The following is a 27,212-nucleotide window of genomic DNA, read 5'->3' as shown; positions in this document are numbered from 1 at the left end:
GCGTCTGAAAGGTCCGTCCACCGAGGAGATGGAGTTAATGAGATCTGTTCGTGTTCGCGGGCTGGATGGATTGTTGCATCGCAGGATCATGAGAGCTGGCAGTGGCTTTGGGGGAGGCCTTCATCCAGAAGTGAATTGACCATGGCTGCTGATGATGATGAGAATGTCTTTAGAAGAGAACCACATGAGAGCTCTCCGCAGAGTAAATCAGTTTACCCAGGATGAGTTTGCCAAAATAAGTAAACAAGAAAAACGAGGCGGGGGCATTGGTTGCAGTGGTTTGTGCTTTGCACGAAAAACCCGGTGAGCCGCGTTGGATTCCCACACGCAGTTAACACCAGCGGCGAGCGATATCTGTACCAGACTTGGATACTCCGTTCACCAGCCCACACTGATCAGCGTGGTGAAGTATAGTCAAGCAACACAACCACCGCCAAGATGGGCAGACGGCCTTAATCCAGTACAGGAATGTTAAGGGCTCTATACTACTTTACTAAACAATAAGTATATTCTGATATAATGAAAAATAATCAGTTACTAATATAATTTAATATTATTTGCATAAATCCAGATTTTAATTGATAAGTTATGAGTTTTTTAATCGAACCATTAGTGGGCTAAAGAAGCACTACAGACCTTGGGTCTGGAAAGCTGACCAACTACGGCTTAGCACGATGCTGATCTCAACAATCCATTCATGTAGGGTTAGAGTTGACTTGTGGAAGTCTTTGAGGAGTTTTACGTTGAATTGACTTTGCGCTAGCAAGTGGCATTATTCAGCAAATTAAAACGGGGCCCATTGCTCGAAACAATAACTATAAAAATGTTTTATATTAATTATAAATGTCCTTCTATAGTCCTGCAATAATGGTGAGAAATGACATATCCACCATGCCATTACTTTCAATCCGATAAACAAAACAATAAGAGACCCACTTGAACTGCTGGTGGTCCTTGGAGCTGCGCGTCTTGGCCATGAAGCGCTCAGCGAGCTTCTCCAGGCCGCGCGAGTACTCCAACTCGATCTCTGCCTTCTTGCGGAAGAAGTCCTGCAGGTCCTGGAGGAGCTGCGCTCGCATCTCCGTCTGCTGCTCCAGGCACTTGAGCTGCTCGCCCAGCTGCGCCCGGATCTCTGCGGCGGAAGGAAAAGGCAAATATTTAAGAACGTGCGGCAGACCATACGGACGAAAAGGACGCGACCCCGAAAAGTAAAGTGAGACACGGGACAGTGACGGCATGGCCGAGCGGTAGCGCATTTGCCGGTTGTTGCAGAGGTTCGTGCTTTCAGGGGCGGTGCTAAACTCCTTTGGCGGATGAGGGCTGGTGGTGGAAATTCCACATTCCTATGGCAGTGGCCAGTTTACCCAGAGGACGAAACATATTGAATTATAAAAGTGGTATATACATTTTATCGACCCTGGAAGTATGAAGGAGTGAGGTAACCCCTGACTGGGATTTGAACTTGCTACCTATTGAGAACGGGAGTCGAACGCCCTTGCAAAGCACCACTTGGCTAAATATGAAGATGCCGCCATGCTAAATATGAGAGAGGCCACACTTGCAGCCAGATCCCGCCTACTGCCACTGAATCACTGTCTTAGCTGGGGTCCGTTTGCTTCGGGAGGACTTGTGCTCTGGGAGAGATGGTGTGGTCATCTTAGAGAAAGATAGATAATGGAGAATTTGAAGGGAATTAAAAAAGTGGAGGAGAGCGGATAGACAGAGAGCCAGGCAATGACAGATTGACAAATGGGGAGAATGAGACAGATGGAAACAAGAACAACTGTAGTGCAAATATATGGAGTAAAGTTAAAATACATATAGTAGCTAGAGAGAGCAAAATAAAAGTGAGTGAGTAGCCGTGCGAGCGAGTACATGGATGAGTAAGTGAATACCCAAATTAGCAAAAAGTCAGTTATTGAGCGAATACGCGAGCGACCTAGCGAGCGAGTGAAGCAGACATACGGTACAGCAGAAATCCGAGTGCAGAGGGGGGGGAAGCACGAGAGCAGAAAGCAAGAAATACTCGGCGTCGAGTATTGAATTGGAAGCCAGATACAAACATAAGCAGTGGCAATTTCATTACAGTACAGTCCTTTCCATACCCCCCGCTAGGATGGGGGCTCAAGGGATGTGCAATTTCACCATCCATTACCACCAACGAGTTTACAGATAACAATCACCCAATGCTATTTTACAAAATGCGCTGCCATTAGGAAGCATGATATTGCTTATACGGCGTTAGGTAGCGGCAAAGGAGTCACGTTTAAAATTAGATATGGAAGCGAGTGCATATTTAGGCACCGTGGAGTATATATTAGAACACAAGGGTCATTACATCGGTGAACATTACACATTCATCGTCAGCTGTTTTGCAATGCTGGCACTCAGCACTGCCACAGATTTGGCCCCGAGAAGCTAGCAATTTGGCCACTGGGCAGCAGTTTTGTTGATATTTTATCATTCAACACAGCTTGCCAATAAGTGTGACGGTTATCATTAAGGACGCTATGCTCGTGCACACACATACACATATGAAGAAACACACACACATATGAAGAGACACGCACACAAGCACTCACACAGATATATAACTGGAGGCCGGTTGGTCTGTTTTTATCTGGCTGGGCAGCACTGTTGCCCATGCGGTCGACTCAGAATCAGACGATTGAAAGATAATACTCGAGTTGGGTGTTAGTTCAACCCATCATCACACCTTGGTCGATAAAACAGGTATTTTACTGTGGGATGTCAACAGTGAAACTCTTACGGAATGTGGATTTCTACCGCTGGCTTGTGGCAGGCAACGGAGGATGAGACTGAATACACTTTGACTTACACGTGGTTTTGTTGAGTGTTTTTAGCGGGCAACTGTTATGGCCGACACAGCACATGAGGCCATGGTTTGGCTAGGAGGTCACTCCAGGTACAGACAGCTGATTTTCACGGATGCGCACAGCCAGGAATTAGATGCCAAGGTAAAACTGCCTATACACCAAACGGCATACGCCCGAATCCGTACCTCCGATTAGCACGGTTTGCTGTGTACGGTGCGAAAGAAGTTCAACATACACACACGCAGCATACCACTGTCGTGTTGAAACATGCCTACATTCACGAATATTGCTCCGTGTGTATGAAAGCAAACGTTAACACCCGTAAGCACATATAGCGAAAACGCTTATCAGCATAGACATGCTTGAGCGAGCGCTGACGGTAGGGTGGGGGGTGGTGTTCGCACATGGCTGTCAACAACCCCAGAGCCAATGTGAGGTGGGCGGGTGGCTCAGAGGCCAGAGCGCTGAGCTGACTCCGCAGCTGAGATCCGGGGTTTCAATCCAGGCAGCTTTGCCTGTGATCAGAATGGGCCCTCAAGTACTGCGTAGCGAATTCATGGTCTCAGACAGGCCACCAATGGCCATCGTGACGTTGACATGTGCTCTGGACTTAATTTAGCCGAGTTCTGCCGCGGAGCCGCTAAGAACGCTGGACTGCTTTGTGGCAAATCGACAGTGGTTGCCCAATGGGTTTGACTATCCCTTCCCTTTTGGAATGTGGAACTTCCACAATTGGCGAGAATCCAGCAATGCAGATGATCAAGCATCGGGCCCAGTGCCCACTTGAGAATGGAGACACTGACTTTTCTTCTGTTCAGCCCAAACAGTGTGGCAGTAATTCGCTCGCAGTGAATTCCAACATTTCTCGCTAAGAATAAAGACAAATCCATCCAACATTCTAGCGACATCCAGCAGACAGCATCCTGGAGCTTGGGTGGTCGGCGTCATATCCTCCCATCCCATCCGACAGCTGCTATTAGGTTGCAGATATTAAGTTGCCGTATTTTTACAGGCATCTCTCACCCCCACACGCGCAGAGACAGAGATCCCCTGCATAGCCTTAACAGACTGATGGTGCAAGTGCGGTTAGCGAGCACCTATGAAGGCCGAAACGGCACGCGAGGGGGGGTGGGTGGCCAGCACCACGCCCGGCCGCCTTTGTCTCCCCAGTGACGATGTTTACTACACCCCACACCTGGTGCTCTTTTGAGGCCGAGTCGACCTAGGGGGAGGCCCAGGACCGGTTCAGATAATCGTCACACGGTGTTTGCCGTGAGCGGGAATCGAACTCGTGACCGCTACACCACGACACCCTCGCACACATCCACAGGGGCAAGGGCTGCGCCCATAACCAAGGCACCACCGCGTGCTCCTGCTTGCTGCGTTCACCTTGTCCATCTCCAAGTGCGAGTGTGTGTGTGTGTATTACATAATGGGGATCGGTAGTGAAGTGGTTAGCGCGATGTGAGCCCGGCGACTCAAGTTCGATTCCCGCCCATGGCCAACACCAGTGACCATTGTTTGAATGAGTCCTGGGCCTCCCCTAGTTCGACTCAGCCTCAAAGGAGTACCAGGTGCGGTGTGTAAAAATCATCGCCAGATGCTCGCTAACAGCACTTGCCCCGACAGTATGTTAAGGCTATATGGGGTGTCTTTGTATTACGTAAAGACAGCATTGCACACGCACGCTCGTTTGTGCATCGTCGAAAATGTATCTGTTTGAATGATAGAGTTATTCGTCATTACACATTTTAACAATTCACCCACTCTGCAATTGAAGTAATTGTCAGGGTTCGGAGTCGCAGTTCAATAATTGATTTCCTCTTCATCTCGACTGTGCAGTCTCGTTCGTCTGTACGTACGGGTTCCCATGTGTATGCCTCGGCTTTGTTTTTACCATTAATCTAAGCATTACATTAGCATATAATACACGTAAAAATGTACATGAAATATATGACTTATTCTTACCTATGTGATGCAATGCGTGTACCATAAGTGTATCGATTTTAATTGCGATGTCGATTAAACCATTCAAGACCCTGAAACCCACGGCATTTTATTAAATCACCGGGGAAGTGAATTGCCGCATTGCAATGCTAATATGTGCTCTATACGGTATGCACAATGTACTAACGCACAAGCTTATGCTCACAAACACATTGAAGGCCGGGACAGCTCACACGACGAAGCACTTTGCTCCTGGGTCCCTGAGTTCAAATCCCAGTCAGGGTTGACTTGGCCTACTTGACAGACGGTCAAGAGCAGTTGTGCTCCTGGGATCATTGTTTCTGACAGAGGAATGTCCAAGTTGGAGTGCAATCCGAGACACTGGGTTTTTAATGAATTCCATTTAGGTGTTTGTGGTTTTTATATCCAGCAATGTATGTATGAGAATATTTCTGTCCGGACAATGCTAAACAAAGTAGGTCTCTACTGTGTTATGTCTGTGTATTAATGTATAGTGGGGAGTGGTTGACATGCACAGCCACGATTCTGTTATTTTTTTTTTATATAATAATGAAAATAATATTACATTATTCGTACAGGAAACCACACTGAGTCGTCTGACTCAGTGTTTTCAATTTTAAGATGTTTTCAGCCAAGTAATGAGTGTTTATACAACCCACGCACACGAGGGGGCAACACTCGATCCCCGTACAGATGGAAACAGATGTTGTACTGCACCGCTTTCTCATGGCAACCTCGACGCTCGCGGGAAGGGAGTTTGACAACATTTGTGCGATCCACACAAACCTCGCTGGGTTACAATCTACGTGCAACAAAGCCGCCACCGCCAGCTACATTTTGGTGACGCACATCAGTGGCAACGGGTAACCGAACCTGCTATGGGCCTCCCCTCGGTTTCCTCGCCCTAAATTGAAATCCTGGTGCAATGCCACCTCTCGTATTGGAGAGATAGAGGGTGGCCCGGCATGGTGCTAAGCTTGCCACCCCGCCCCGTGCACCACTAATTACTGTGACTGTTTTTTATTTTACTAGCGAAGGCCCACTGGGCTATGTAGTTCTTTTTCAGAAGCGACCTCCTATCTATCGCAAATGATAGCCCAATTAAGTGGCTTTTCACGTGGAAAGATATAGCAGCCAAATACTCGAAACGCATCTTGAGTCTAACTTTGCAGGGAAAAAACGGATAAAAATCCACGCGACCACAAGAGAACATGCAAACTCCAAATATACAGGCTTCAAAGCTAGGCATCGAATACGATATCGCCATGGGAAATAGTACAGCTGAGATTAGAGACATAAACAATGAGACAAAATGAGCGAGGAGGCTGTAAGCAAAACACAAATCCATGTGGGGATCTTTGTCTTTATCATTGCATGTGTTTACACAGCAGTTGCTGTGTGTGTATGTTGAACTTCTTTTGCAATGTGTGTAGCCAACCATGCTAATCGGTAGTACAGGGGGGGGGGGGAGACACGAAAAAACTGTTCAAAATAAATGAGTTTTCAATCTAGATTTGAAAGTGCATAAGCTCCAGTGGCATCCTGTGTAGAGTATCCAATATTATAGTGTGCATGTAATTACAAATACTCATAGTGAGCTGGGTGCACACACACGCAACACACGTTCCTGCGTTCCCAGTCAAGCCAAGGCACATTAGACGGACGTCCTCCGTGCCTTGTGCGTGTCTGTGTGTGGGAAGCGGTGGTGTGGCGGTGACCATGCTGCCCTACGGACCCGCTGACCCAGGTTAGATTCCCGCTCATAGTCGACAACAGTGATGATGATTATCTGAGCCGGTTCCTGCTTGGCCTCCCGTAGGTCGACTCATCCTCGAATGAGCACTTGGCATGGTGTGCAAACACCGCCACTTGGTAGACAAAGGCGGCCAGGCGTGCTGCTGGTCATCCACCCCTTTCGTGTGCCGTTCCGGCCTTCATAGGTGCTCGCTAACAGCACTTGTCCCCAAAAGTCTGTTACGGCTACACGGGGGATCCTTCTTGTTCCGTTTATAAACCCCAGGAGGCATGCCTCCGAGTCTGGTGCGCCCCGCTTCGGCCACTCTCACGTCGTTCGCGTAAACGTTCAGGGCCGCGACATGCACTCTCGCGGTTTAAATGCTGCACGCTTTATTTTCCCCGTAGTGCCCTTCTCTGGCACGAGGAAACACACGCCGAGAGTGAAACGCGGAGGGTCCGGCGGTGTACAAAATAATATTATCTGTGATGTTAGGACGAGGCGTATTATTGTATTTATACAAAACAATCAAATCAAGCGGTCCCGTGGTCATTATCCGACTGTAGGATATATTGCAGTAACTTCCTATCATTACAGCGGAGATTATATTTAAACAAACTTTTTTTTAAATAAGAAAACGACATTCACATGTGCGGTGTTTGTGCGTGAAATAATACAGCTGCTATACTGAGACTCGGTCGGATGGGAGTGGTGGCGCAGTAATTAGCACACTGTGCCATGCACCTAGCAAACGCGAGTTCGATTCCTGGCCAGGGCTGACAGCAGCAGTAAAGTGATATCTGAACAGACCCAGGATGCCAGTTTTATTAGCGGATTGCGCTCACCATGGTGCCACCACCCCCCATATTCAGCCGTGGGTAATTATTGGATTTTTAAAACACTTGCCCACAATGGCTCACTCATGATCGACATAACATCCTTTGATTGCCACTGCTAAGAGAAAACAGAAATCACAAGGTGGCAGAAGGAAACAGTCTGGAACTCCCTTCCCCCAGCCACGTGTGCTATTGACTCCCGTCTCCAGTTCAAGTCTGGGCTCATGACTTCCTTTTTCCTTCTGCCAATGACTGGATCCCTCTCTCTCTAAAAATAAATATACTTGCTTCCTGTGCAGCGATGTCTTGAGACGCAGTCATATTTATATGTCATATGAATCCTAATTGTATTGCATTATGACGCATTAACCAAGTATGAAGCATCCAGCCAGCTGATACTGTGACAGAGAACTCGATTTGCCATGAGCAGATTGCGAGTACTAATCCCAGTTGGGAGTTGACTCAAAACACCATATCTCCAAGGTCATTCAAACTAATACCAATTGTGGAAGTTCAACAGCTGATGAACAACTTGCAATCATGTACAGACGAGCCACTGGTCGTATCAATGTGGAATTTCAACCACTAGCAACAGGGGCTTGGCAGTGGAAATATGCACCAACCATCCCATGCTCCTCTGGTCAGGAAGACACTTTGAGCCCAAATTTTGATGCAGCACCAACCATCCTGCTGGGTGGCTCAGCGGAAGATTGAATGGCTCGCAATAGGAAGACTTTAAATCCTTGGCCGGGCGGTTAACTCAGACCATCATCCTTTCCAGGCTTACTCAAATGAGTATCACTTTGTGGGGAAGTGGACAGTGGTTTCTCCTATTGAAGAAATCACCCTCTGCCATAGGAATGAGGACGTTTCTCATCACTAGCAATTGCTCTAAAAACTAGAGATGAGCGCTGCATCAAAGCAGATTACGAGTCATAAATCACGTTGACTGATTGTTATTAGAGGGGTTCTAGCACCACCGCCGCCACCACCGTACTTTGCCAAAACCGCAAAAGTGTACGGTCCCTATCGCTCGGGTTGGGCCACGGCACTTCCAACTGGCTCCCTGGCTCCCTGGCTCGAGCTTGCTGGCTCCCTGGCTCGAGCTTGCTGGCTCCCTGGCTCGAGCTCACTGGCTCCCTGGCTGGAGCGCGCTGGCTCCCTGGCTGGAGCTCGCTGGCTCCCTGGCTCGAGCTTGCTGGCTCCCTGGCTCGAGCTCACTGGCTCCCTGGCTGGAGCGCGCTGGCTCCCTGGCTGGAACTCGCTGGCTCCCTGGCTCGAGCTTGCTGGCTCCCTGGCTGGAGCTCACTGGCTGGAGCTTGCTGGCTCCCTGGCTCGAGCTTGCTGGCTCCCTGGCTGGAGCTCGCTGGCTGGAGCTCGCTGGCTCCCTGGCTCGAGCTTGCTGGCTCCCTGGCTGGAGCTCGCTGGCTGGAGCTTGCTGGCTCCCTGGCTCGAGCTTGCTGGCTCCCTGGCTCGAGCTTGCTGGCTCCCTGGCTCGAGCTCGCTGGCTCCCTGGCTGGAGCTCGCTGGCTCCCTGGCTCGAGCTCACTGGCTCGAGCATCGCACACCCACGCCGCGGGGCAGTGCTCCCACGACTACTGCGGGAGGTGCGAGACGTGCGTGTACACACGTGCGGGGAAAATTCCGCATGCACACACTCACGCACTCGTGCACGCACGCACTTGCAGCACCTTGTCGTGACCCCGGGCTTGAGTAGCGCAGGGCAGAGAGGCATGTCCCCTCTGGTTAGCTATTCGGAGATGTGTTTGATGACAGCGTAATGCTTCGGAGCAAGAAGCCAAAACAACTTTTTGCGACTTAACAGCAACCCCGCAGTGGCTTTTGCACCTTTAAAAAAGGGGGCTTTGTAAATGTTTGTTCAGTCAATGTGCTGCTACTAGCTTTAGTTATTTGTGTTTAGCTCATCCTGAAACCGCGACTACAAACAAAATTACATATCTTGGCAGGGATTAACCCTACACGAAGACCTTGCTCTGCGTTTGCCAGTGTCATAGTGTATCCCTGCTTCACATCAGTGAACATGTCTCACTCGCCTTGCATGAAGAATCATTTAGCTGCCAGTATTAATTTCATTGCATTTGTCTATGACAATTTAAGCTGCAAAGTTAAGTAAGACTCTGAAGTGTGCAAATGACAGTTTTAAAGTAGAGTTGAGATGCTCTGGACAATTATCGATGACCGACTTAAGAAAATTAAATTCTCGTCTCGAATTATTTATTTTACTGAAAGGGTCAATCCCAGGATTGAAGGCTGGCTGAGGATGAAGAGGCTCTAGCTTGATGCCACGACAAAAGGAATTCGCACTCTGAACCATCACTTATTGATTCCCTCTCCCATCTTGAGGACTCGCTCAACCAGACTCGTTGTTTCATCTTAGCCATACTGTGTTCAACCAACCTTTCCGTGGGACAAAACACTTTTCTTTCTGCTCCTTTCCCCGCATTGCTTGACTTTGGAATTCCCTCCCATCATCTCTTTTCCCAAGTTTGTGTAACCTTGTTAAATTCAAGATACGTATTAACACTTATGCCACGTTAACAGCGCTGTGTGTTGCTCTCCATTTGGTGTTTTTGGGCCTTCTAGCCTATGATTTCAATACAGAATATATATTAGCTGAAAAGTCAATGATGTCACGCCTCTTTTGCTCCATCCTTTGCCCATTTCTGCGAAAGTCATTGAACAGAAGAGCAAAGATGTCACGACCCCAGTGCATACGCGTATCTTCCCATCAAGGATACTGGACAAAACAGCCAGACCGAGGGAATATGACTCCAAAATCATGCGCCTGTCAACAGTGGCAGTCCAGTTGAGACAGCGTTGAGAAGTATGTTGAACTTCTTTCGCACCGTGAGTAGCCAGATGTGCTAATCGGGGGTGCAGGGGAAATATACTTAAATATCATAATGCCCTTCTGACAGTAAAAGATGCAACTTAACAGCTGCACACAGCCAGCACATTACGTGATGAATCCATTCGGATGAAGGACACCAAGCAACAGAAAACACACAGGGGCTCGGGCAAAACAAACCTCGGAGATGTCACCTTGACGCTGGGGCAATGGAAGGCAGGCGAGTGGTACCAGACGAAGGGAAGAGTCCACCGCGCCATTTGCTCGAGAACAGATGGGCTCGATATTGTTTGTTGAGGAGGGGGGAAATAGCCGATAAAGAAGACGGCAGGGATAATGTTGTCCAATAATAGGAGTAAATTATTTTTACACGTTGGTGAAATCTGGAGATCCCTCCCTGTATGGGCATTCGATAAAAGAAGTTTGCAGGAAAACTGTGAAAAGGTTCATCTGCTCCTTATTTATTGATAAACTTTGCGCGAGTTCCCCATTAAGAGAATACACCTAAGAGAGTGATGTTGTGTCCTCTTCAAAGAGAAGTCCATCCCTGCACATGTAGGCCTCAGGCACCGCTTGTCGCTGGACACATTTTATAGTGCCGAAATTTCCACATTTTTTATGATAGGGGTCAGTCGATCCAACGTCTCATCCACAGCTGACTAAATGATGCAAATATGTCATGCAATGAGAATAAAATATGAAATATGCAGCCGCAAGCAGAGTAAATACGATTTTCTTTTAAACCACAACGTTACGAACGCTCGTATAATAAGGGCATTTACGCTAGGGGTTGCTACGTTCGAAATTCGAGGAAAACGTGCTCACCGCATACGTTTTACATATTTTTTTGCAATCCAATTTGGAAAAAAAAACATTTTGACCGTGCCACGAATGTAATCACACACACAAACGAAACTATTCAACGAAGAGGGAGGGCGCGGAAAATGTGTGTTGTGCAACGATTGCTTGCACAGCTATAATAATGTGCTCAATATTTAATACATGGGATATTTGCTACTTTTATTACAGTATATATAGTAATACAGCCCCTATACACACTGCAAGTTTTTGTACTTAATACAGACGCAAAGCATAGAGAACTCCTCTTATTTGCGACCCGATTACCAGTGACTATTATCCGTGGGAGATGCAAGGTCTGCCTGTTATTTGTGTGTCTATTCTTCATATCTGCAATTATCCACCTAATTTTTCCCTATAAATGAGTGCTTTAACTTTGTAGATAACCCCATGGATAATGGGATCCGTGATATTGTCTGCCCACGCTGTTGCAGATAAGAGCATTGCTCATGTACGTATATCAGGTTACTCAATTGGGATTATGCACATCAATCAGTACCCCTTACAGCCAGACTCATGCCCGCTTGGAGGCCAGGTGCTGAGTCACCTCGTGCCCTACAGGGACAGCTGCCACTGGGGGTGCCCTTTCAGATAGTGTTGAGATGAGAAGTTACTAATCTCGTGTAAAAAAACTCAGACGCCCCAGCGTAAAAGAGGGTGGCTCTATCTGAAAAACAAATCATTGTCATGAAGACACCACATTTCTTGTTAGCTTTTAACAAAGTGGTGTTAGATGCGCTTATTGAATTCCTATTAATTTCATAGCTAGCTAACCGAGGTTACGGCCAGGCCAGGTTGAGATTACAATCATTCCTGGTGTTGTGTATGGCCGAGAAAAAAATAATCGGGCCATCAGGATTGCAAATATGTGAACTCTTACACCACCACTCTGCCGTGGTGTTAACGGTCAGGACACTGGACTTGCAAACCAGATTCTCTCAACGGCAGTTGAGAGAATGGGAAAAGTCTCTTAAATCACCCCACCACTGTCAACCCAGCAGTATAAATGGGTACAACCACAGTTAACCAAATTGGCATATTGCATGTGGTGGGTAAAGTGTGTGTTCTCCCAACTCTTTCAGGATGTCTAGCCATTAGGGAAGAGTAGGCCAAATTACCCTTTGGATGTACTCTCGAGAACTTCCTCTAGCGGAGGCCTTTCTGTCAGCAGTGGCGTGAGAAAGACATTGCAGGGCTACACCTTTACTAAGCAGCACTGGACGTAAAGTAATGCCTTTCCTGTGATTTTAGTTTTCAGCCAAGGTGAAGCCAGCGAAAAAGCCGATCACAAGCAAACACCGTCCTGTTGTGTTACGACAAACAATAAAAGATGTTGCTCTGTTGGTGGCCTATATACATTATGTTTGTTTATGCTTGGAATCCCTCAATCAGATGCAGCCTACAGAACAACAATGGCTGCACTGAATGTTTCACGTTTTTCATACAGATGTTTCGGTGCTTTTGACTCGTTCATAAAAGCGAAATTATCGCAAATGGTCGACCACAATTGGCCAAATGCCTCGGCCACACCCCGCAATTGTGCCTCTTTATTACTGGCAGTGATTGCCTTTAATGCAGCACTTTCAATCATAATAGCAAAGTGCATCTGGTATATGTGCCATTCTTAAATTTCAAGGTTAATACGAAGAGGAGCTTGCTTCACAGAAAGAGTCTGCAGCAGTTTCACCACAGAGGGTGATGTGGCCCAATAAATTACGGGTTTCACTTGGAATACTCGAACCATGAGGCCAATACCCAATGGCCGACACGTTCCGAATGGCGTCAGTGGATGTTTAACATCCACTGTGAAGCACAAAGCGCACAGTTTATGGTACAGCACTGTAAAAACTAGGGCGACCTACCGGATTCAGGCGCTGAAGCCCTGCAACAAGTGATGAATGCGCTACCACCCAAATGCCCGGTTGGTGGATCACAAAGGAATCATTAAATGTGTGGGACGTTGAGGTGGCCAGTAGATGGCAGTGCAGCAAAAAAAAGGTTGCTGAATCACTCAGTTTTTATTTTTTTATTGGAAGTAATCTCCACATGTACAGGATGTGGGCTTTATACAGGTAGACAAATAATATACTTCATGAAGTCTTTGCCCAAACATCCTAAGCAGGACCACCCTGAAAATAGGCCTCAAGACTCCGTGTGATTTGTGGTTGCAACTTTATTCAAGAATCACGCGGAGGAATCGATAATTGTTCTGTTTTGGTAAATGTAGCGGCCTCCAGTGACCGCAGAGGGTACCTAAACCCCATTAAAAATAACAATGTATACGAATGGAAGTTAATCAATTCTTTAACACGAACAATTAGATGGATGTATCGTCAGTTTAATTAATTGTCACGAATCAGCGTCACGATTCGACCCAATAATTAATTCGTCTGATTTTCACCATCTAATTTACATTTTTTCCAGATTCAAATGTTTGTCTTGTTTCGTACAGTTCAGTTTGCTCCTTTAGCATGAAACAGCACACGGTTTTGATTCAATGCACGTCCCTCTACATCGAGGCGGCGTTGATGAGGCCCAGCGTCGCGTGTTCGCCGCTTGTTGCAGAGGTCCACGGTTCAAATCCAGCGGCCGCCCTGATTAATAACTGCGAGCTTAATGATCAGAATAATACGAGCCATCTGCTGCACAGTGGACGTGAAAGATCCCCCCATGTTGTGTGTGCCTGCGGCAAGGGTAACATTTTACTAATTCGAAAATTACCTCACAAATTACTCAATCTGGTTTATAAATAGCAATCGCCCCCTACTGGCAGAACAATACCCCTGGTCACTCTTGGAAATGGGACTATCCTGGTATCTTGAGTTCTCACCTGGTTAAACAAAATAAACGATTTTGAACATGTGAATAGATTTAAATTGATGTATCTGTTAATTGCCACGTGCTTAATTTTAGCGAGGTTGGATACGTACGGTGCACTTCCAATTCGCGGGGTTGGCTACGTGCGCTGCGAAAGAAGTTCAACTCGCATACATAATACATTGTATTACTATTTGCCAAGCCATAAAGATGTGAATGCATAACAAAACACTGGTGGGTCAACAGAGGCCTGTGAGCTCACACAGCAACAGTGGCAGTAATAAGGATGCAGGAAAGGTACGGCAACCGGTCAGGGACGTTTCCTGAGAGCAAAAATAGCATTTCCTTCCCTTTTCCCACTCCCCCTCTAAGCCTCCCTGCCTCCCAGAAGAGCACACATGCACATAAAAGAACAAACATTAGCGAGTTCCTCTGTTAGGCCTCGACAGACTGTCGGGAAAGTGTTGTAAGTAAGCAGTCTAAGTACCTATTAAGGCTGGCACAAAACACAGAACAGCCGTGCAGCCATAATCATGCCAGTTCACTTATGTCCCCACTGAATGCTGACATAAGTGCCATATGGCAACAGGTACTTAATTTAGGCTGAGCCGACCTAGGGGAAGTGCACGTTTTCTGAAGCTTGGTCAAATAGTCTCTGGAATCTTGGCACAGTGTGCTAATCACCAAAGCACTGCCACTGCCACTAGTGTTGTGCATGGCCATCAATATGTCGTGCCTGTGTGATGCGTGTAAACACAAGCATCCCCTAACTCCACCTTGGACAGTGTAGATTTAGTGCTATAAATTAGCACTTATGAAGGCACATGGCTGGTAGGTGGAGTGGAGACACAGTGGCAAGGTGTTAACTCTCTCGCCTGGTATACAGGAGGTCGAGGGTTCGATTATGACACTGACGTCTGTATATTTGGAGTCTGCATGTCGCTCTCCCCGCGGTCGTATGGATTGTTCTCCGGGTCCTCCGGATTTTCCCTCCACATTTAGAAACATGTACTCTTTTGCTTGCGCATGGCCACATAAATAACCTCTTGTTGTAACAGCTCTCTCGCTGGCTCAGCAGTTCCACTGCTGGATTATTTTTTCCGCCTGAGGACGACCGCTTGTGTTGCGATTGAAACGTCGTGATATACATTTTTTTATCTACGTGATTTTACAGAAAGAACCAAAAAGTATAAATTCCTGCAGTCACGAAAGCTTCAAATCAAGATTAGAAACATGTGTTAAGAGTATTAGGCTGATATAAATTTCCACATAGTAAGCCACTTCGTTGCGTTATCATTTTTGGCCAGGTCATTTCTGAATAAGTTTACACAGCTTAGTGGGCCTTACCTAGTAAAAAAAAAGAAAATTATGTAATGGTGTAGTGTAATGTGCAGCAGCAAAGCGTGGCCACTTTTGTATATCCCCCGATGCTCTCTATTTACACTGCAGACTCATATATAGCACGTACTCGTTAATGACATCAATTGACCATGGAAATGCCCAGTTAAGATAGCCCTTGCTACTACTACTAATACTACGACACGATAACTCTAACTAGCATCTAAATACAACCACATCTCAAGAATTTACAAAGGGGTCATCACAGATACGCACAAAGAAAAAGATCCCCTATGAAGCCATACAGATCGTCGGGGCAAATGCTATTAGCGAGCACCTATGGAGGCCAGTACGGCACACAAGGGTTGGTGTGGCCCGGACTATGCTTGGCCACCTTTGTCTTCCCAATGCTGATATTTACGCACCACACCAGGTACTCGTTTGAGGCCAAGTCGACCTGGAAGAGGCCTCGGAGCAGTTCAAATATGTGCCACTGATATTGACCATGATCAGAAATCAAACTCGGGGGTTGCCGGGTTTGTAGTGCAGTGCGCTACATCACTAGGCCACCGCTCCACCACTACATGCACGCTCATGTACACATGCACTCGGAGTGGGGAAAATAAATAAAAACCACACAACCAGAAACACACATAAGAGCCGTGCTCATAAATGTGCATATTTTCTGGTGGCAACTCCTATGGCCGTGGTGGAGGAGAGGATGGGAGGGGGGACATTGGGACCCCCGTGGGGAAACGAGACAGTCCCGTACAATGTAGAAGAGATGCCAGAGAAGCACGGGCGTGGGACGTCAGAAAATTACAAAAGCATAAAGCTCGGAAAGCCATCCAAGAGGACCGTGACAACAGGAAGATCACATGTAACTCAACGTTACGAGCATTTCCTTTAGGGCACTGCCTCCAGTCGGCGCGTGTCGCTATCTTATTAAAGCTGCTCAATAAGCCTGCCTGTTGCTCGTGGGTGACAAGTAAGCAGTGCGAACGTGGTGGTGTGGGGAGTGGTGACACAGTGATGAGTGCAATGTGATACAATTGACCTAAGAGTTTCTGGTCCTACACCACAACAGTGGCATTTGATATAGTATCTGAGCTTGTCCTGGTCCTCCCCTAGGTTGACTCGGCCTTAAATGTACAGTATGTCAGTACGACGCCTGGATTTTTCTCCAGGTTCTCCGGTGTTTCCCTCTACATTTAGAATCAACATGCGTTCAGAGTATTTGGCTGCGATACATTTCCACATGATAAGCCACTTTGTTGAGCTATCATTTGTGGCCTGGTTCCTTCTGAAAAACAGCTACGTAGCTCAGTGGGCCTTACCTGGTAAATAAAAAATAGTTTAGTTTCGGTTTTTTTTATCTACCTTTGTGAATATTGCTATGTCTGTACAACATAAGAGCATATATACAATAAAATGATGCACGTGTTGCTGACTTTCTATTCTATTCGTCGTATTAATCGATTAATGAAAACGACAAGCAAGAGAGGAAACTATTATTTTAATATTCTTTGGGTCTTTTGGTAAAGTCATGTAGATAGGAAAATTAAATAATAAAAATGTCAATTAAGTTAATAAAAAAATACAAACATCACAACGTTTTCATCGCAACACAAGCAATCGTCATCAGGAGAAAAAAGAGGGGGAAAGCTGCTGAGGCAGGCTGTTTTAAAGGTTTGAAATGGGTGTAGGCCAAGGGACATAAACGAAGTGGGCAGGGCTACTGATGTAAAGTGAGAGAGATTAGCATAAGAGATTAGCATGTTAATGTAAGAGATTAGCATGTCAATGTAAGAGATTAGAATGTCAATGTAAACGGCGGCTGTGTTAGTGTGAGTCGAAAATAACCGCTAACATGGAAGGTAGGATAGAAACATCACAGCCAGTTATGACTTGATTCTGGAGCTTTCCACCAATCCTCTGCATATTACACTTGAACACTGTGTGCAAACGTATTGAGTTATTCAGCACTGGCATTCCATCATATTCCCCGATGCTGTGTACTTACGCACTGATTTATACGAGGCTCATTTCAGTAGCAAGGTGATTTCTCACCAACGATGCAATAACTTTGCTATTTGACACTGCCCACTCTTAGGGTGTGTGGAGGTGGAACTCTCGACAAGATGACAAATCCTGTGGCTTAACGTTTCTTGTGAAGGGAATGAGGCACTCCAGAATTATTTTCCTAAGGCACAAAAGCTCTGGGGGCACCTGAGAGGAATTTGAACTTTGCACCGAATTTAATGTGGTTCTGCTGCTTTCCAACAACTCCACTGCTCTGCTCTACCACAGCCACAGCATTGTTGGAGCAATGCTCCAACACTGCGCATCGGCCTTTTGGGTCGCGAGTTGTAAATATAGACAGCAGAGGTTGGCTCACACGAGCCTGATTTACCAATGTTAAATTTGACGCGCTTATTCGTCACTCTCGCCCGTCAAAGTGGGTTATTTTTAAAGGACCCAATACACAATTTTGGAATATGCTGACTTAAGAACTTTTCAGCAGTTGCTATACATGCAAAATTTGACAAAGTTGTAAATGTTCAAGACATTGATCTTATTCTAATAATAACGTTAAGCTTTGTCAATCCACTAATATCTTAACAATCAATAGCACTGTCTTAATATTTAAAAAATATCATAGGCGACGTTTCAGGCAATGACGGTTCTTCAGTGCTTGATGAAGGTCTCTCTGCACCATCATGTTTATGGGAGTTGCTTGACCATACTTCACCACCACACTGGTCAGTTGTGGGTTGGCGATGGTGGGGAAGGGCCCAGGGTACATTTAGATTTCACTCACCACTGACATCAGTCGTGGTGAAAGCCAATCTCAGGTGACAGAGGTGCCCAGCGGAGGTGTGCCACGATTGAACCCACTGATCGTCACTATCTTGTTTTTATAATAATAGGGTTTTCCCCTTTTTTCTGGCAACAAAACTGAAACCTTTTTACAAGGATTCATGTCTGCATTAACCACAATACTTGCAGTCAAAATGCATACAAAAAATACACTATGATAATATATGCATTGTCCTTGAAACTGATTGGTCCACACCAGGGACGTCTTTCTGGACCAATCAGTTTCAAGGACAATGCATATATTATCATAGTGTATTTTTTGTATGCATTTTGACTGCAAGTATTGTGGTTAATGCAGACATGAATCCTTGTAAAAAGGTTTCAGTTTTGTTGCCAGAAAAAAGGGGAAAACCCCTATTATTATATTTTGGTACTGGCAAAGGAGGTCTAATGATGATATCTTGTTTTTGTTGTTGTTGCTATTATTATTGAGGGTATCTAAAACAAATAAGCATTGCAGTCATCATTTATGAACATGACTGATGTCCTAATAGCACATTATTACTTAGTATATGTAAAAAATAAAAAGTCCAAGTGTTTTGCTCTTACACTAAAACGGGCATTGTGCTGTGTGCTCATTGAGCAGTCCCGAACCCACTGGTGAAATTTCCACATTCCTGTGGTGAAGGGCATTCTCTGCATTAGACAACGACTCTCGACTTCCCGCTAAGTAGTACTCATTTTATTGGACCCAGAGGAATGATTAGCCAATTCGACCAGGATTCACGTTTTGAATTCTCTCCTGCCTGGCTGTAAAGCAGGTGTTCTGTCTCAGCTCTACCAAATATATGTATTACACACGACAGTACTTACAATAAGTACTACACCTGGTCGTGCTGCGGAGAGACAGACTCCTGCCATAGAACTGTGGAATGCTTACAGACTCAGTGTCACCAAAGGATATGAGCATCATCTCGAGTTTTCCCAGGATTCTCCTATTTTTGAGGTGGCTGTCCTGAGAAATCTTCAAGTCATCCAAGGACATTAAAAGTGCTATTTTTATCAGTAATGTATTAATACATCACTAAAGACAATTCAATTATATTTGATTCCCCTCTCTTCCAGTATTCTGAGATATTTTTCTTCCGCTGATATGTCCTCATTGTTTTAGTCCCTTTTAACAACCCTGATTACTTATTCTAATTTAGAAACTATGTATCTTTAAACTGTTTTCTAATTCACATGTTCCTCTTTCCATCTCTCAGCTCGAATTCTAAGCTTGCATCTTTCTCCCAACAAATATACGTGTGTATATTTGACACGCACACACACACAACTTGAGTGCATCAGCACATGACATCCACTTACTTAACTGCGATGTTTATAAACACAATGCACCGAATGTACTGCGCACGTCAACAGCAGGCGCTGCTGCCAGTGTGTAGCTGCGATTAAAGGAGTGGCGCTCACTGCGGATGGATGCGCGCGATCTACCCGAGTGGAAGACAACGCCAAGTGTTTCTCTACAACGATGGCCACTTGTTTTCGGGGCGTCTCTGCAGCGCTCAGGCCAGAGCTTGCCCTTCCTGCACCGCTCCACGGGGATTTACACAGCCTTCGCCTACTGGATGGCTCGGCCAGAATATGCTCCCATGAGATGCACCAGCAAACAAAGACAAAGATCCTCCGTATAGCCTTAACAGACTCTAGGAGTGAGTGCTGTTAGCGAGCACCTATAAAGGCCGGCATGGCACACGAGGGGGTGGGTGGCCAACACCACGCCCGGCCGCCTTTGTCTCCCTAGTGGCGATGTTTACACATCGCACCAGGTTCTAATTTAATGCTGAGTGTACCTAGGGGATGCCCAGGACCGATTCCTATATTCGCCACTGATGTCAGCCACGAGCGGGATTGGAACTCGGGTCGCTGGGTTTGTAGCGCAGCGCGCTAACCGCTACACTACCGCTCCCCACACACACCACATACCAAACAGACAATGGCTCAAATGTAAGAATGCACTGTGGTGTGAATGGGAAAGTGCTAACAGCACTTTCTGTGCTGTTAGCACAAGCCCTGTTAAAGCCAGCAAGGACGTGGTGATGTGGTGATGTGGTGCAACTTAAAACCACAGCTAACCACATTTATCTCCCCATTCATGACGCTAGGGAAGCACATTGCGATCAAGGACTCATCTTGGGCTTGATTGATCTTGGAGACAATAGACCATGGTTATACACTAATTAAATTTAGCAGTCGGCAATGGGAAAGAATCAAGCCTATGTCACTGGGAATGTAGCAGCGTGCCAAGTTCTGTAGGCGAGCACCTAATTCAGGCCAGACTTACCGCACGCCAATAAAATTATGAATGTAAACACAATACAGCACACACACACACAAGACGCGCCGGTAACAAGAGATCACAGCGGTTAACAAACTTCACGCGGTTTTGAACACGGCTTGCTTACGTGAGGAACAACTTATTCTACTGCTGTATGGAAATTGCAACATTCACAAGGGCAGGCTGGGTTTCGAGAGTCAGTCAAGAACACGGCTACGGATGCGGAATCAACTTCCCGCTGGGAAGAAGTGAATACACGGAACGACCGTGCGAGATGCGTACAATTGTTTAAAGTTCGCCAAAGTGGCTGTGCAAATCGTCTATGAACCATCGCCACTTGTGAATGAGATAACCACATTGCCACGTGGGAAGTCCTGACGTGGTTGACGATAAAAGCAAGAAGGGGGTTGGGCCTTAGAATCCTCTTTTCCACGAGGGAGTACAGAGGTAGGAGAGAAGGTGGCAGGAAATGTTGTAGGGGTGGGTTCACAGGCTTAAAGTCCTTGACGAATAAGGGCAGAGTCGCTTGCTGATTCCAAGTTTAAATCCCATGCAGACACACATGGTAGCACCGGTTTCTTGAGTTTGTGGAGGTGATGGTCTTAATTCAGTCAAGCTCTGCGAATTAATTAGGTTGACATTTAAAAGACAGGGACAGGAGAAAAAACAACTTCCCTGACCTACCACACAGTGGCAAAGATTTCACACGGCCTCCCTGAAGGGCTTGTGTTCTTTTTTCCCCCGTCAGCTTAATATAATATCAAAATGCAGCCCTTTGTCAGTCCATCGCTGGATTAATGCCTCCCTAAGAATACAGTAACTCACAGTATAGGATTGCAAGTTTACTAATATATATTATGTTATGATATATTTCTTTTTTTTAGCACTTTGTCAATTCACTGCAGGATGAAGGCCTCCTGGTACCATGTTTGTATGTTGAACTTCGTTCACACCGTACGTAGCCAACCGTGCTAATTGGAGGTGAGGTTTCAATCTATGTTGGCCACGAGTGTTGTTGTGACCATACTTTAGCACGCTGCTCAGTGTAGGTTGGTGAAGTGGGTTGCCCAGGATCGGTTCAGATATCGCTTGCCACTTCTTCCTTCTTCCGTACGGCTGATGTAGATGCAGAGCAACGACTACAATTTCACATCCAGGTTGTCAAGCCAGATAACCGCGTCAGGAGCAGCGGAGTGTATCGCCGTGATGTCTCCTTCGTATTTGTGGTTCGGGCGTTGCGTCGTTAGACGTTGTACGGTCTGTTCTGAATGACCACAGTCGCACACTGGAGAGTTTTTAATTTTCCATTTGTGCATCAGGTATCGGTATCGGCATCTGCCATGGGCTTGCCACTGATGTTCTCCTTGGGTCGGAAATAGAAATCACCGGTTTGAGAGCACAGTGCGTTAGCCGCTGACTTGCACTGCTTTAAATATGAGTGACCACAGGGCTTTACAGACCCGCAGCATGCTGTATAATTCCGCACGTTACCCATTAAGAAATGTGCTTCCGGCTATATCAGGGGATATCTGCCATGGAAAGAAAGCTCGACTCCATGCCTCGACACTGATAAAGAGATAAACTAAATAAGTGATTAAGAAACAAGGAGAGCTCAATGTTGAATTAAAGCAAAGAAAATACATCACAGGTAGAAATTATTTACGATACAATATCTATTCTGTTCAATTTTAAAATCACACACAATAATCTGCCTATTAATAAAATATAGATTTGAAGTTTTCCTGACTGCAGGGATCCATACTCTTTGGTTCTTTCGGTAATACATTAGTATTTTCTACAAGACAGATTTAAAGTTTTTAAAATCATAATTCGCAAGTCAAACAAAAGGGGTGAGAGCTCATCCGCACGAAAAAACGCACATGCGTACAATCGACACATATACAAACACCGACACAAACATCCAGTCACTCTCACGAGCACTTCCCACACACAAACGCACCGCGCATAAAATACCCTGCACGCACTCACAAAGGCGTTTAGTCTTACATGGTAGATCATAGAGTACGTGCTATAAACGAGAAGAGTTGTACAAGAAGGGGTGGTGTGACAAGCACCAAGCTTAACCGCCTCTGTGTCTCACCAAGGACAATTATTCAAACTTGGTACTTAAAGTTGAGTCAACTTTGGCCAGACCCAATACAGGTTCAGTTACCCCTTGCTACTGATGTTGTGCATGCTCTGGAGTACAACTTAGGTCACTCGGATTGTTGGGCAGTGCACTAACCACTCCACACCACCGTTCTACAAACACACAGAGTATGTGACTTTAAAATAAACAGATACCCCATGTGACCTTAATAATACATCGCCAGGGCAAATGCTGTTAGCCAGCACTTTGCTGAAGCTGAAGCAGCACAGGAAGGAGTGTCGTGGCTAGCAACATGCCCGGCTGCCTTTGTCTCTCCGATGCTGATGGTTAAACACCGCACCAGCGACTCGGTTTAGGCTCTGTCAAGCGAGGGCTGGCCCAAGACTGGTGCAGATATCATGGCCATAAAATTAAATCAGGATATTGAGTTAAAAGTGCAGTGCATTAACCACCAAATGACTTTCGGGCTATTTTGCAGGTGAAAAAATAAATAGTTAAATAAATCACAGCAGTACTGCTCCGTCCACACACAAAAAGACAAAGATCACCCGTGTAACGTTTCACAGACTGTAGAGGTGAGTGCTGTTAGCGAGGACCTATGAAGGCCAGAACGGTACGTGAGGGAGGGGGTGGGTGGCTAGTACCTCGCCCGGCCGTCTTTGTCTCTCCAGGAGCGATATTTACTACACACCGTGCCAGGTACTCATTTGAGGCTGAGTCGACCTAAGGAGAGGCCCATGGACCAGTTCAGATTATCGTTACTGGTGTTTGCCGTGTGTGTCCCCACACAAGATTCTGTATTGCTCATATAAAATCCATTATCGCCAAGTCCTTGTAGCATAGCCAGGAGGCCTGTATTCACCCACCCCCCACAGCAATTCAGTGAAATGCTATAAATTGGGGACGTCATTGGATTCAAGATTCAATGGAATGTTCGGTTCCTCTTCACAGTCTCGTTTGCACCGTTCTACATGCCGCTCGGTGTCGTTTGTGACGACTCTGTCACCCCAATTGCCTAAAGGTAACGCATATCATCTACATGTAATTATTTTTAAAAAAATGATGCTCACATGCACGATTGAATGTCTGTATTATCAGCGTAAGTACATATTCTCATTGATGAATCAATGGATAGTTAACATATAAAACATGTAGGCTGTGAAGGCAAGTGCTATGATATGGCATGGCATGGCACTCACACAAACACACACTTGGTAGTGGCACAAGCATTCACGTTTATCCGATTTAAATATGGGTTGACCTTTTTAAACGAGTGGCTGTTGGCCTCGTCGTCAGTGCAACTTTCCACTGATCCAGTTTGCACAGAGCCATGCCGAGTACATAATTTCCACGGAAAATTGTCGAAGTACACTACACACGCAAAATGGACATTCAATATGATATCGCTCACTCATGTGAGTATCCGTGGTTCACTAACCACTGCTCGAGACTTCCCTTTACTCTAAACTAAACTATCTAAGCCATTTTTTTTTACCAGGTGAGGCCCACTGTACTATGTAGCTATTTTTCAGCAGCGACCTGGCTATCAAATATGATAGCTATCACATATGATAGCTCAACGATATCAAATTTAAAGCATCTAAATACTCGAAACGCGTGATGTTCATTCTAAATGTGGAAGGAATAAGTAATATTTAAAAATACCTTTTAAAAACACGCTTTTATGAAATGTACCGTACGAATAATGGCAGAACTCTACGACTCCAGGAAGTGGCCGCAAAGCTCGCCATAACGTAAGGGGGCCGTGGTGATATACAGCCAACGTCATTTGAGCGTGGACAATTAGGCCCAAGGCGAAACATAACTTATAAAAAAAGAATGTTTAAAAATATATTTTTTTATTTTAATGATAGAATATAGTATTGTCATCAGTATGACATAAGTATACCAAGTTTGCAGTCGATACCATATTGGGAAGTGGGATAAAATTGAGTTACAATATTTGAGGATACGACAACAACAGACAGAGTGAGTTAATAGAAAGCGTGTAAAAAGATTGTTTAAATTTTTATTTTATTTTATGATAGAATATAGTATTGTAAGACATAAGTATACGAAGTTTGCAGTCGATACCACATTGGGAAGTGGGTTAAAATTGAGTTACAATATTTGAGGATACGACAACAACAACAGACAGTGAGTTAAATAAAAGCGTGTAATAAAACAGGAGGGCTCGGAGAAAAATCCACACATCCACTGGGAGAGAGAACACGCAAACTACAAATATACAGCAGGCATCAGGGTTGGGATCGAACCCACGCCCTCCTGTATAGCAGGCAAAGGAGTTAACATCTCGCCACTGTGGACCCTCTACTAAAGGCGCTATTCAATAATTCACATGTGGAGGCTGTGACAATGTCATTACCAAAATATAACATGTTACAATCGCCTGTAAGTAAAAAAACAATTACCCTACCTCTTGTAAAGGTTACTGCGTTACAATGGCCTCTCACCTCGTCAAATAAAAAAACTTCACTGTCATTGGCTGCCTGCATTGATTGCCGCGTTGAACAACTGAGCAAAAGGTAAAAAAAAGAGTCGCATGACAAAAAGGATGAACAATTCTCTGCATGGGAGTTGCCACCGTAAATGGAAAATATCACAAACACTTACAGCCGCACCAAACACTGCCTATGCTGGGAAAATAGCGGACCACTGGCAACTTATACAAGATCCATCAAGACGAACAACACAGAACGCCCCTAGGATGATACAATCCTCACCAGCTGGACAGAGAACAGCCCAAGAATAAAAGGAAAAAATAAATATTTTGGCTTGTAACAACATCGCGACGTCAGTGGTAAGAAGTTAACTGTCATGCTGGGTTTAATAAAAAAAAATGCGTGTAACAAAAAAAGTCGTGTGTAAATACACACACGTGTTTGTTTGCATATTTATCTTTACGAATATGTATTCACCATTTGGCATGGCAGCTAATGTAACGTGTACACCAACACGAGAAACAATATGCCATTCTAAGCGTGTGCATGGGTTCTTGTTAAAGGAATTGTACGTACATTTTTTGAATGCTCAACCTTACATGAATGGCCCTTTGCATTTGTGGCAAATATTACTGTGGCTGGACACAGGACACTGCTGTGTTCTGCACTGTAGCGGCATATCCTGTGATTATGTAAGAAGGGGTTACTTATAGAGGGGTGGCTCACAAACTGGGCTGCCCCAGCCCATCTTTGGAACACCTGGTCGTTGAAGCATCACGGGAACGTTGGGCTGGTGCTAATGGAAGTGTTTGTTCTCTCAAAGCATCTATCCCCTCCACGACTTCTCCGAGCCAGCCAAATCGGGTTTTCTCCAGATTCAAATATGATTCAAGCAAGCCTGAATCTGCTGATAAGACAACAGTGTATGGTGAAAACCGCCCAGTGTTTTCTTGTATTAACTCAATGCTGTTGAAGTTACTCAATCCCAGAAGGCCATGGGGGGGGGGGGGGGGGCAATGTGCTGTGCAAAGAATACATTTATTTAACGTAGAGAGACAGATAGATGAAGGTTACTTCTTCTCATCTATTTTGTTAATTATATTCTTCCCAACAATTATAATAATTATGTAATGTTTATTTCTTTATTTCCAATCAAAGCAAGTCTGTCGCTGCTCTACCGAGTGGGATAATATAATGAGACAACGTACTTAGTTGAGAGCAGGTCTGATCAAACAAAGAGGGATATGAAATAGCCGTGTAACTGTGTATAGAATATAAGCGAGAGACACATGAAGAGCTCTAAGCCAAGTTTGTTCTTATCTTCGTTTCAGGGAGGGTATTTTAAAATGTTTTCAAGAGAAAGTAAATTTTCCATGGAAATATCCTGTTTGTCCGTCTGGGTGTCTCCCAAAGCCACGTGGCCAATCAGTGTAATCTTACTTCACAGACTGGCTAGCCCTACTTACAACATTGGCCAGTGGCAGCGTGCTCCAAGGTTCATATCGCCCCCTCCCCCCTCTGAATGGTGCTGTAATTCAGAAGGCCAACAACATAAATTGTCTCGACTAACGTTTTAAAAATACCCATGCAAAAAAACATCTGAGTCAAGATCTGTAGAATAAAAAAGCACCCTTTCACAATCATTAGTCAAAAAAAAAACACTAAATATTTTATACACATTGAAATCAGAGTACCGTATTTACACAACATATTCCGAACCGTATTTTTAAGCAGACGGTAAAAACTGCGAAAACTCGGTAGATTCCACTCTCTCTGAGTCTCTGGTGACCTGCGTCACCGTCGTCGTCATCAGCCATTGTTGTATCCACAGCTGGATGGAGAGCTTCATCACGCCTCCGCCATCCATCGTGAGAGTTGCGCTGCTGCTACCATCCATCTCACTGCGAGACGTGTGCTGTGACCTTCCGCTGGCCATTTATATTTCCAAACTCACCGCGCAACCTTTCGCTGGTAAACGTCTCAGCAACGTTTGGGGAGGAAAGTGAGCCTGATGACTGGAACATAAGTTACCAAAAAAACTGTTGCATTTAAAACAATGCTGAAAAGTAAAAAAAAGCAACCGTCAAAAAGACAAACAGCTCTTATCTTAAACATATCTACCCAAGGTTCAGAGTCACTGGGCATGTAACATAAGTGTAAAGCTTATTTAATGAGAATAATTAAACAAATAAACCGTTGAATTCACAATGTCACCAGTGATGTT

General features: G+C 45.3%; 1 protein-coding gene across 5 annotated transcripts in view; it reads right to left on the bottom strand.

Moving 5' to 3' along the window:
* Window positions 1-27,212, bottom strand: part of LOC144721223 (SLIT-ROBO Rho GTPase-activating protein 1-like) — a 204,909-nt gene that overhangs the window by 122,735 nt on the left and 54,962 nt on the right. For all 5 annotated transcript variants that reach the window (XM_078598663.1, XM_078598666.1, XM_078598665.1 and 2 more), the window contains exon 2: window positions 937-1,132. In XM_078598663.1, the coding sequence (XP_078454789.1) occupies window positions 937-1,132 (196 nt within the window). The remainder of the gene's footprint in view (window positions 1-936; window positions 1,133-27,212) is intronic.

The sequence above is a fragment of the Lampetra planeri genome, chromosome 11 (assembly GCF_965212315.1).
Source record: "Lampetra planeri chromosome 11, kcLamPlan1.2.h2, whole genome shotgun sequence".
Classification (NCBI taxonomy): Eukaryota; Metazoa; Chordata; class Hyperoartia; order Petromyzontiformes; family Petromyzontidae; genus Lampetra; species Lampetra planeri.
The sequence above is the reverse complement of the archived record's forward strand: the minus strand, read 5'-3'. Positions and strand labels throughout refer to the sequence as shown.